This window comes from Oryza brachyantha, chromosome 12 (genome assembly GCF_000231095.2).
Source record: "Oryza brachyantha chromosome 12, ObraRS2, whole genome shotgun sequence".
NCBI classification, from domain to species: Eukaryota; Viridiplantae; Streptophyta; class Magnoliopsida; order Poales; family Poaceae; genus Oryza; species Oryza brachyantha.
In genome coordinates this window covers 6,257,602-6,269,659 of record NC_023174.2, presented here as the reverse complement: position 1 = coordinate 6,269,659, position 12,058 = coordinate 6,257,602, and the positions used below count along the sequence as shown (strand labels likewise).

The window sequence follows — 12,058 nt, the reverse complement described above, 5'->3', positions numbered from 1 at the left end:
ACAAATGTCCTTTGCCACTTGTTGCACAACCTAGGCCGCGTTCGTTTCTTGCAGATAAGTTAACTTAGCCCCGTGCGGAAAATATAGTAATAGATTAGTACATGATTAATAAGTATTAATTACTAAAAAATATAAAATAGATTAATATGATTTTTTAAACAACTTTTCTATAGAAAATTTTTGCAAAAAATACACTGTTTAGCAGTTTGGGAAAACGAGGGAGGTAAGACTTACCTCCCTAGCCGAACGCGGCCTTAGTTGTACCTTTCCCTAGCTTATTCCCATGGGTCAATCCCCTCCACCCTATTTTGATATCCAAAAATTGTTTTCACTTTTATTCTCTTTGGAGTTTGGCCTGACACTTATCACACTTTATCAGGACCAAATTAACACAATGTACTTAGAAAAACTAGAAGGAAAAACGATAGATGCAAGCCTATTACTTACCAACCAGTATTCTGCAAGTTGGCAATAGTAACAGCCAAGTAACATATATATATGACTATCAACAAAAAAAACTATTACATCAATTATAAGATGCTTTAACTCTTTATAAATTCACATGGATGGTAACGAATCTAGAGTGGCAGATAAAACATGTTTATTGATCTATGATAAATATAGATAGGTCTAGCTAAAACATGATGCAGTATGAAACGAATGGAGTAAATAACATTATTTTCAGCGCAGGACATCAAAGTGTCAAAACTAGCTCCTGGAGTATTAGGGCTCCCATTGTAAGCCTGTACATCAAAGCGTCCAAACACCAAAAAGTCATCCAATTCCATTAGGCAAGGCCACAAAGGGAGAAGAGGATTTCTTGCCCACTAAGTCGTCTCCGTTCTCAAATCATATTCAGCTATGTCGACGATGGATCGATCGTCCGTGTTCTCGAATCGGCGACTAAGGATAGCCAGCTCTCGCTCTCGCCTGATCGATCTCGGCGAGCTATAGGTGGATCGTCCATGGCGGCGGTGGCGGCGGTCAGCGCGTCGCAGGGTGCCATGCGGCCCCTTGTGAGGAAGCTCGACTCGCTTCTGCGGCCGCCTGAGCAGCGGCCGCTGCGGAAGGGGGACAGGAAGAAGATCCTCCTGCTCAGAGACGACCTCCACAGCCTGCTCGATGGATACCTCGTCGTGGAGCCGCCGGACACGGCGACGACGGCGGCGTGCTGGGCGAAGGAGGTGCGCGAGCTCTCCTACGACGTCGATGACTTCGTCGACAAGCTAACGACCCAGCTCCGCTGCGGCGGCGATGGCAGCCGCAGCAGTGCTGCTGCAGCTGCCAAGAAGACGGGCATGGTCGCCAGGCTTCGAGGTGAGCTCAACCGGCGGCGATGGATCGCCGACGAGATCGCCCGGTTCAGAGCCCGCGTGAAGGAGGCCATCCGCCGGTACGAGAGCTACAATCGAGGCGGCAGGTGCGGCTCGAGGCCGAGGGAGGAGGACGACGAACGGGGCCGGCGGTTTCTGTCGCTGACGTTGGGGATGGACAACATGCACGTCCAGATCGCTGGCAGGGATAGCTTGATGAAATCGCTCGTGCAGTGGCTCGCCGGCGATGACAAGGCCACGCCAGCGCTCAAGGTGGGGTCGATTCTTGGACCCGGCGGTGTCGGCAAGACGACGGTGGCCACAGAAGTGTACCGGCTCCATGGCCGGCGATTGGAGTGCCGGGCCTTCGTGCGGACGTCTCGGAAACCCGACGTGGCGAAGATCCTCGCCGACATGCTGTCGCAGCTGCGACCACAGCATCAGCATCAGTGTTCGGACGTTTGGGAGGTTGATCAACTCGTCGAAACTATCAGGGCGCATTTGCAAGATAAGAAGTATTTTTTTCTTTACCCTTCGTACGTAAATTCATTAGGTGTTGTAGAGTGAAACTAATATAAACCGTTGATTTTTTTTAAACCTAAGGGATCAGATCTATTTATACTACCTTAACAAGTACTGATAGTACAATATTTTTTTTCTAATGGTAGTAGAATTTAAATCGATGGCGGAGATTTTTATATCAATGGTAATACCGGTAGTAAAATACTACCAAACAGAGAGTATTGTATTGTAGTCAAGCTCTAAATTTATTGGACAAATGTCAACGATTACTGAAATACAACCTTCGTCTCAAAGTAAATTCATTTTTAGTCATTATAGTTTGTCCTAAAATTCATTGGACAGATGTCAACGATTACTGAAATACAACCTTCCTCTCATCTCAAAGTAAGTTCATTTTTAGGCATTATAGTTCGTCCTAAAAATAAGTTCATTTTCTTGAGTAATCATTACATTAGAGTTTTGTGAAAGCAAGAATAAATACATTGGAAAAAGATAAAGTATGAGATAATTATACTGAAATTTGATAAACTGTCAGTACTTTAGTATTTTAGTTTGTATCAGTGGGTGTGTGATGAGTGAAAAAAGAAGTTATTTTGGGATGGAGAGAATACTTTTACAATGACACTATTGATTTATGAGTTATATTACCTCCAAAATATCGGTGTATCTAGAGGATGTTCCTACGACCTAGTCCAAGGCTCATTCATTAAAAAATGAAATAAATCTTATTAAAAGAAAAACTACTTTATTAATTACATATTTATCTTGTGAATTATAGTTCTTTTAGGGTGCTCCACCTTACCTATAGGGAGTAAGAGCGTAAGAGCTACCAGCCATTACGGACCATTGAATTATTATTATTTATTTTCACTTCCTTATGAATAAATGACAGTAACGAAAAGAGCATTAAAGACCATTATTATTTTTTATAAATTCAAGTCACACATGCATGGTTGGTGCAACTCAATTATACATTACAAAAGAATATAAAATTATAGATTTCAGATGTGAGAAATAAAATCCAAATATTTGAATTAATCATAAGAAATTAAGTGAATATGGTAAGAACATTGATACTATTTATTAATACTTGAACTGTATGGATTTGAAAACAACTTTTAAAACTCTTATTCAAGATTTAGATGCATTTGATTGTGAAGATTTAAAATTGTTTTAGTAATCCTAATTTGGAAGAAAAACAAGCAACTTATTCTTAAATTTTATATAACTCAATGTTTTTAATTAAACCTTTTATAAACCACCAATTTTACAAATTATAATTTGTATACTGAAATTCAATTATATGTAACATGATTTTTATTATATGATGTTATGAATTTAATATCAATGTAAGGAAACATTGGTGTGTTCCCACCTATTAGATAAGAGCAACACTAGACATTGGATCCAAAGACAATGGATGGTTCATAATAACTTTGGTGTACCATACAAATTCCTGTATAACAACATGTTCTAATTTATGGTTTAAAAAATGTTTATGTAATATGAACTATTAATTCTCAAATGCATGACAGATACTCGACTGACCTCGTTCTAATAACCATAAGTGACTTGGTAGACGAAAAAATATATATAGTGTTCAGATCATTTTTAATTTACTAGAAGAGCCCACTTTAAGGAGTTGTCTTGATTTTTAGGAGGTCTTTTGTAGTGCATATCCGTGGACTAGAAGTACGAAAAAATTGTATTCAAATAATTTATAGTTTATTGTTTTACTAGAAGTTTTTATTTGAAAGAATAAATATATTTAATTTTCAAAAGTACTTCAAAAGTTAGAATACAAAATGAAAGCAAGAAATTAAATTGCATTTGACTAAACTAGCTGGCTATTACAATTCTATTGCTACTCAAAATTTGAACTTGACAAGCAGATTTATGAATGGTATTAATAATGATGTTTTATAATAGTAGAAACAACATTATTTCTCCTTTATTTCGTTAAAGAAATTGATAGTTTTACTTTAATGGTAATAAATGAATCTTACCAATGGCACCATTAATATTAAATTAACCAATGTACAATGAATGTTAGAATGGTTCACAAAGTTTTGGTGTACCCTAAAAAAATCAGGTTTTTTTTATTTTATTTACATAATGTGAATGAAGGTACATATGTTTTATAGGCTTGTTAAAATTTACACAGGAGTTGTTTGTACTCATATCTCACAAATGCGGTTATGCAATTCCTGAGTTTTGCAAGAGGATATAAAACATGTCCTCATCAGTTTAAAATTTAGCATGCTACCCGACATATAGCCCTCAGAAAACTGAATTTTGACATGATGTGTCTGATATTTAGCCATAAATTAATATTCTGCAGGTACTTCATCATAATTGAAGATTTATGGGCTTCATCAACGTGGGATATTATTAGCCGTGGTTTGCCAGAGAATAATTGTTGCAGTAGAATATTAATGACAACAGAAATTAAATCAGTAGCTTTGGCATGCTCTGGTTATAACTCGGAGCACATTTTTGAGATTGATCCACTGAAAGATGATGTCCCAAGAGAACTGTTTTTCAGTAGAGTTGTAGGCGAAGGAAATGAATTTCCTGGACAGCATGCTGAAGTTTCTTATGACATAATAAAAAAATGTGGTGGTTTGCCACTAGCAATAACTATCACAGCCAGACATTTTAAAAGCCAGCTGTTAGATAGTTTACAGCAATGGGATCACATACAAAACTCATTGACTACTGCCAATTTGAAGAAAAATCCTACTTTGCAGGGGATGAGACAAGTGCTCAATCTTATTTACAACAAGCTTCCTAATTGTTTGAAAGCATGTATGCTATATCTTAGCATCTATAGAGAGGACTACATAATCAGGAAGGATGACTTGGTGAAGCAATGGATGGCTGAAGGTTTCATTGATTCAACAGAAAACGAAGACATGGAAGAAGTTGGAGGGAACTATTTTGATGAACTTGTTAGTAGGGGACTGATCCAACCAGTAGATATCAACTGCAAGAATGAGGTATTGTCCTGTGTAGTGCACCACATGGTGCTCAATTTCATCAGATGCAAGTCGATAGAAGAGAACTTCTGCATCACATTGGAGCATTCTCAAACGGCAGCAAGATATGCCGACAAGGTTCGCCGACTGTCTCTTCACTTTGGCAGTGCACAAGTTGATGCAACAACACTACTAACAGGTTTGAGACTGTCCCAAGTTCGATCAATGGCATTTTTTGGGCAAGTCAAGTGCGTGCCTTCCATTGCAGAGTACAGGCTTCTTCGAGTTCTGAATCTTCAGTTCTGGGCTCACCAAGAGAAAACAAGCTGCGACCTGACAAGCATCTCTGAATTGTTACAGCTGAGATATCTGAAGATCATCACAGGTAACATCACAGCCAAACTTCCAGAAATGATGCAGGGGCTGCAGTACCTGCAGACACTGGAAGTAGACGCAAGAACAGCTGCTGCCTCGTTCGAGACTGTTCAAACGGAGCGTCTGCTGCACCTTCGTCTTGTGCTGCTCGAGCGGCTCCCTGACAGTCGGTATGTGTTCACCAGCATCCCCAGCTGGATTGGGAAGCTAGACAGGCTACGCGTCTTAAACATCGCAGTGATGCAGATCTCCCAGGATGATCTTGACACTCTCAGAGGATTGCCTGCTCTCAGTGCTCTCTCACTTCGTGTCCAGACAGCACCTGCACAGAGGATCGTCGTTGCGAATGAGGGCTTCTGGGCTCTGAGCTACTTCATGTTCGCCTGTACTGCACCATGCATGGCTTTTGTCGAGGGAGCAATGCCCAGATTAGAGAGGTTCAGTGTGAGGTTCAATGCAGATGAATTCAAACAGTACGGACCTGCAGAGCCTGGGTTTGAGCATCTGGCATCGCTTCAAGAGATCTCTGCAAGAATTGAGGGCCCTGATGCTGATGCTGACCAATCTGACAAAGAGGAAGTGGAGTCTGCCTTGAAGACTGCAATTCGCAGGCACCCAAGAAACCTTGTCGTCAACATACGATGGGTTGATTGGATCTTTGGTGTTGAAGAGAGAGACTCGGATGAAGATGATAGTGGGTATGGATTAGGGCTCTGCAATTTTGGTTTGCATGTTTGGATCTTTTCGAAATCTAGAACGGTCTATTTTTTTTTCTAAATTTGAATGAATTCGCAAAGAAAAATTAATTTTTTTTTTCTAAATTGCCGGAGGGGTGGGTTCTGAAATTTCAAACACCGGTATAGATGAATATATTGCATTTTCTTTTAAGTTACAAGGCTTCATGTGCTTGTGCTTTCGTTAACTTCCATCTTTTGCCTCATTAATGTCATGTTCATTTGGGACCAATTTAATTAATGGAATCTAAATGGTTATTGTCAACTTGCATTAGGGTATGTATGCTATCGAAGTCCTCTTCACATCAACGGAATAGAGGTAAATCTCTGTCAGTTCAATTCACAGTTTGAGTTCATGCACATTTTTAGCGTTAATTGTAGTATCTCTTGGTAATTAACACATAACACACCAAAAATAAACACTTCGGTATATGGTTCAATTCTTAACTTCTTATTCTTACCTCCTTGCGAGATCATCTCGTTTAGTTTAAACCACTCGTGTCCACAAAACCATGGCATCTCGTTTTACATCTGCCTTTCCGCATGCATATGCCAATGTGATCAAATTGTAGTTGAAATAGAACGCTCGAGTAAGACGCAGTACTAACACTTGTTTAAATTATAATTTCACAACACAAAACAGATTCAAAAGAATGGGAAGATCGAAATTTTAAAATGACCTTGAAGGAAGCTGGCGACATGCAAGCTGGTAGCAGGTATGGAGTTCTTTCCTTGCGTGTGTGGGTGCCATCTCTCTCTCATCTCTTCTTTCTTTCTTTCTTTCTTTCTCAGAAGAGACCTTTTTAGATGGTTCATTGAAGCATATAAAATACAATCTTGTTATTGCAGCCATATATGTGAAAGATAAAATCCTATTACCGCTAGGTTAAAATCATTCAATGTCATGTATTAATGTATTACACCGCTTCATATTATAAGAAGTTCTGATACTTTCTAGATTCATATAGATACTAATAATTAATATAGATATTAATAAATCTATATATATATATATATATATAAACATCTACATTGATATATGGATGAATCTATTTTGGGTCAGAACATCTTATAATTAAACAGAGGGAGTAGACAATATATATTCAAAAGATGTAATGTATCTCATAACTTGTTGCAGCCGGCAAAGAGTAGAAGAGGAAACGGCCTTCGGCGTGGAAGGGATGGTGACCGAGTGCCACACCATGGATGAGTTCTGGTATCTCATGGACCAGGCAATGGAGTCTCGCAAGCTCGTGGTCATCGAGTTCAGTGCTTCCTGGTGTGTGCCCTCACGCATGATCGCTCCGGTCTTCGCTGAGTATGCCAAGGAATTCGCAGGCGCGGTTTTCCTGAAGGTTGACATCGATGATCTGGAGGCCATCGCGGAGTCGTACGACATCGACGGAGTAGTGCCTACTTTTGCCTTCGTCAAGGATGGGCAGAAGATTGACATGATCCAAGGTGCCAAGTCCCTCCGCGCGAAGATCCAGATGCACACCGCTTCTCCTCACTTCCTAACTTCGTAGCTAGGGGCCTAGGGTGGTTTCATTTAAGGTCTTTGTGTAGCGTAGTTTGGTGCTTCTATTGTCAATTTGTGGTGCCTCTCAATACCTCAAAATTAACAAGGGAGGTACATGGAGGTATACCACAAGTAATCGATGAAAAGAGGTTGTAAATAGTCGTGCTACCTCTTAACACCTCATCTGTGTGGGCTTCAACCCCAGGCCATTTCATGTGGAGAAAATTGCTATCATACCATCTTCAATGTGTGCATTGCCTCATATGCCATCGTAGAATTTGCATTCGCTAGAACGCCACTCTCAAACAATTCAGCTTGCCAAAATAACATTTGGTCTCCTTGCTACATATAAAAATATGTGTATACATATTTGCATCAATTTTATAAACAAAATGCCCCTGCTTGAGCAAACCGAGCAGGTGGTGTTGAGTGTAGGGGCCGGGACAGTGGCGGGGCCGAGCCTGCGCCGGCGACAATGGAGACGAAGCAGCCCGTGCTGGCGGCGGAGGACGCTGGAGGGACGAGCTCACGGTGGCGTGGACGGTGAGGCCGATGGTGCCTCGATGGGGGCGAGATTTGGTGGCAGCCAGCCGGCTAAGTCGGCGCGGCCGAGCCCATGGCGACGTCGGTGGGGACAAAGCTGGCGACGGCGGAGACGAAGCATGATGAGGACATCACTTCTTCCGATGCACATAATACACCTTCGATGGATATTCAAGGTCCAATCAGTAGAGCTCACGTGCGACAATAACATTTAGAGGTGAGCTCGTTACTATGTTTTTCTTTGTATGATTTAGACAATAGATTGCTAACTAATGATTGTATTATGATTAGGAGTCCACGATCAGGCTGCACTAAAACGGACGCCCAGGTCGCATACGTGCTCAGATTGGGGCGTTCTTTATATGGATGGAAAGCTAAGAAGATAACCTTTCCCATGGATCTGGTCCCACGTCCAAATTTATTCCTAGTCAACAGGAATCGACCGAATAAGTTGGCGTCCAGAATCTGTCCCGGTGCTGCTTCAACGTCTTTGGGCCTTTGGCCCATGTATCGTGTTGAGTCCATTACGGACACGTCCAGGGGGGGTCTTGCACGACTCTAGACTATATATATCAATAGCCGTCGCTTAGGTTAGGGTTGGGTTTTGCTTAGATTAATCTGTCAAGAACAGTTTCGCCGCTAGATCGGTTTGTAAGACCCCAACTCGTGAGTTTAATCATTCATCTGCAATTTTGGTTGCTTTCTTTCTTGTTCTTGTTTGTGTTTTTTGATTTGCAAACAGGGATTAGCCTTCTCGGCGAGGCCATTTGTGTTCCGGCACGGTGGTAACCAGAGAAGACATGGTGCTGCGATTGCGGGGCTCAAGAAGCCGGATTGACGTGTGTCGCGACTCCGCCCAAATCGATTGTTTATCAGAACCTTTTGGAAGATCGGGAACCCTAGTCCACATTAGTTGGTATCAGAGCTCTAGGTTCACCGTCAGGTTCGCTCAGTATCTTTACCCTAGTTTCAATTTTTGTTTTCACCTTTGTCCTAGAGTCTACAAAAAAGAAGCCAAAAAAAAATAGTCGATAGTCTTCCTTAACCTAGACCATGATTTAGCCTTTGCATAATTCGATTTCAGAGTCCATAGTGTTGAGTTTGTGTCCTAGTCGAGTTTGTGGTCGCTGGTTTAGTTTCACGTTTTTTGGTTCTAGATCTATCTGTCGTGTTGCGCGAGAGCCTGACTTGAGAGATCGAGTTCTACTCGGTTTCGGATTGCTAGCCGCCTTGTGTTAATAACCCCCTTCAGTAAAACAACTCTAACTTTCTCATACGGACTCCGATTTGGACGTTCTTGTACCTTTTAGACATCTACAGAAAATTTTGCATTCGTTTGTCGCTGACTTTGTCAGGTTTGACGAATTTTTCATTACGAAATTCAGCTTGGAAGATTGAGTTTTTGCTTCAGAAGTTTGTACCACAACTTTGCACCTACTTGAGAATATTCCATAGGCCATATCTTACCTTGGTTTAAGATATAACTTTAGGAGTTTGTTATTTGTGTACTCCTGGTTGAGAAAAAATATAGAAAAAATAAAAATAAAAAAAAGTGTGAGAAAAAACTGAAAAAAAAGACATCGAGAGGCTGTGTACTCTTGTGGTGTGCTGAGCACAACTTTCAGAGGTGTTTCATTGTTAAGAGACTTTTGATAGAGAGCCTATTTCCTTGTTTCCACTCTCGCATGATAGTCTTGTTTTAGGAACATGTCCCTTCCAGCGATTTCTACTTGTACTTAGGCCATTTATTCAGCATTACTATCTGTTATTGGATTGTGTACCACTCACATATATTTGGCCTTCCTAGCTCTACATAACGACACAGGTTCTTGATCCTTGCAATCGTTGCCTACGTTCTTCTTGGTATCCTTTGTTTGCTCGTAAGAACCTTATAAGAGCATGGTAGGGAGCACCATATTGCCTGAAGTTTTGAGAGGCACCACTACACCGCGCTGTAGATTATTAGGGATAATCCTCATTGTTGGTTGATGTTTTTATCACAGGTATGGGTGGCGCTCAAAACATGCAATACCAACAAGGTAACAATAATTGTGTGCCCGATGATCCTCATGCTAAGGTTAAGTTTCAAATACCATCTTTTTTGGGTTATTATGATGGTAAGAAATATCTTGATTGGGAGATGACAGTAGAGCAAAAGTTTAGTTCTCATCTTGTGCCTGAGCAACATAGAGTTAGACAAGCCACTAGTGAATTTAAAGATTTTGCTATTATTTGGTGGACTGGTTTAGCTGCAGAGGGTGTTGTACCTAATACATGGGAAGAGCTTAGGTTGCTATGCGTGATAGATTTGTTCCACCATCTTATCATAGAGACTTGCGTAAGAATTTGATGCGTTTAGACCAAGGTGACAAATCTGTGCAAGATTACTATGGTGAGCTCCAAAAGGGTTTAATGCGATGTGGCATAGTACAGGGGACCGAGGATGCTATTTGTCGTTTTTACTCGGGGTTGAGACGTGACATCCAAGACATAGTGGATTATTAAGGAATTTAACACTGTCAACCAGTTGTTTCAATTTGCTATGCTTGCAGGGGCGTGAGCAGCAGAGTAAGAGCAAGTCAACTACGTACACCCCCGTGCACGGCTCCACCTTCGGGGATGACGAAGGCCATCTCTTCTCGGGAACCCCCACCTGCGAACAAGTGACCAGTTGCATTTGGTGGTTCTACAGCACCAAAACCACCTCTACCACGACCCGCCAATTCAAGTAAAAGTTCCTTGCAGGAACCCACCAAGAGTGCCTCATCCGTCGCTTCGACGGGACGCACTACAAAAATTCAGTGCCACCGCTGCCAAGGGTTTGGCCATGTGCAAAAGGATTGCCCTAGTCAACTGGCTTATCTGGCTACAGAAGATGGTTACGTCAGTATTTCTGACATTGAAGATGAAGAAGAAGAAGAGGTTGAGGTTGAGGATTGTCTCGCCCAGAAATTCCTCACACGAATTTCTGAACTTAATTATGTAATAAATCCCTGTCCAGGGCCAACCAGGGTACATAAAAAGATAATGTTGATTACATAACCATCGTTCTTAGAAACAACTGAAAATAACAATTAATCTAACGAAAATGCAGCGGAACGAAAGGTAGACTAGCTCCAGCGGGTACGGTTCCAGTCCACAGGCAAAGCTTCGACGGTAGATCAGCTCACTCCTGAGAGTCTTCTCCACCAGACTCAACTTCTAACTCTGAAGGGGGAAGTTAAGCAAGGCTGAGTACAAACCACCGTACTCAACAAGTAACACGAAAAAGAGGGTAATAAATGATGCATAGGGATTATCAAGGGCAGGCTAGGATTAGTTGCAATAAAGCAGTAGTTAAACAAATAACAGAGATTAAAATGAATAAAGATAATTGAATACAGTAAAGGATAAGTAAATAACAGTTGTAAAATACCACAACACTGTCCAACGTTACACCACGCTGCAACAGGCCCAACCACTACTCAACGTTACACCACGTTGCCGTAGTCTCGAGTGAAAACCAGTTTACTCAAGTTATTAAAGGTTCCCTAATCACAGTGAAGCTGGGAGTTCGCCCGTGACCGTGGGCACGGCTATTCGAATAGATTATACTCTGATCAGAGGTGTACTACTGTACACACAAGACACGACTCCGCTACACTTGAACGTGCACCGACATACCACCACGGCATACTGGAAAGGAGACCGTGATAGGACCCGTCACACAACCCTCCCTATTTAATCGCACCGCACTTCAGGTTTCACCCCCTCCTTTACACCAAGTCGGGCAGTCCCCTCTTGTGCCTTGGTAGATCCGGAAGCAGCAGAGGCTTTCGTTACACCACGATTGCCCGTCCATACTCCATCACGCCTACCCTTGCCTTGGTACGTCAAATAGTTCGAAGCCATGCTTCAGATCCCACCTTACCCATTTCGGCATGTGGTTAGCACTTAATTACTTCCAGGGTTTCCCGTGAACCGGTTCTTAATTGCGACTCTCAAAACCATGCACCCACAGCCCACCATTATCAATGTTTTAGTTGACATTAACCCGAACTAGGTGATGAATCATTATTACCGCTATTCAGAACT

General features: G+C 41.6%; 1 protein-coding gene across 1 annotated transcript; it reads left to right on the top strand.

Annotated features, from left to right (window-relative positions):
- The first annotated feature begins 673 nt into the window (after positions 1-673).
- LOC102709981 (disease resistance protein RGA5-like) lies at positions 674-7,724 on the top strand. Its single transcript, XM_040529679.1, has 5 exons — positions 674-1,828; positions 4,177-5,886; positions 6,198-6,241; positions 6,566-6,638; positions 7,061-7,724. Exons 1-5 carry the CDS (start codon positions 966-968, stop codon positions 7,446-7,448), a joined length of 3,078 nt encoding a protein of 1,025 aa, XP_040385613.1. The 5' UTR covers positions 674-965; the 3' UTR covers positions 7,449-7,724.
- The last annotated feature ends 4,334 nt before the right edge of the window (positions 7,725-12,058 follow it).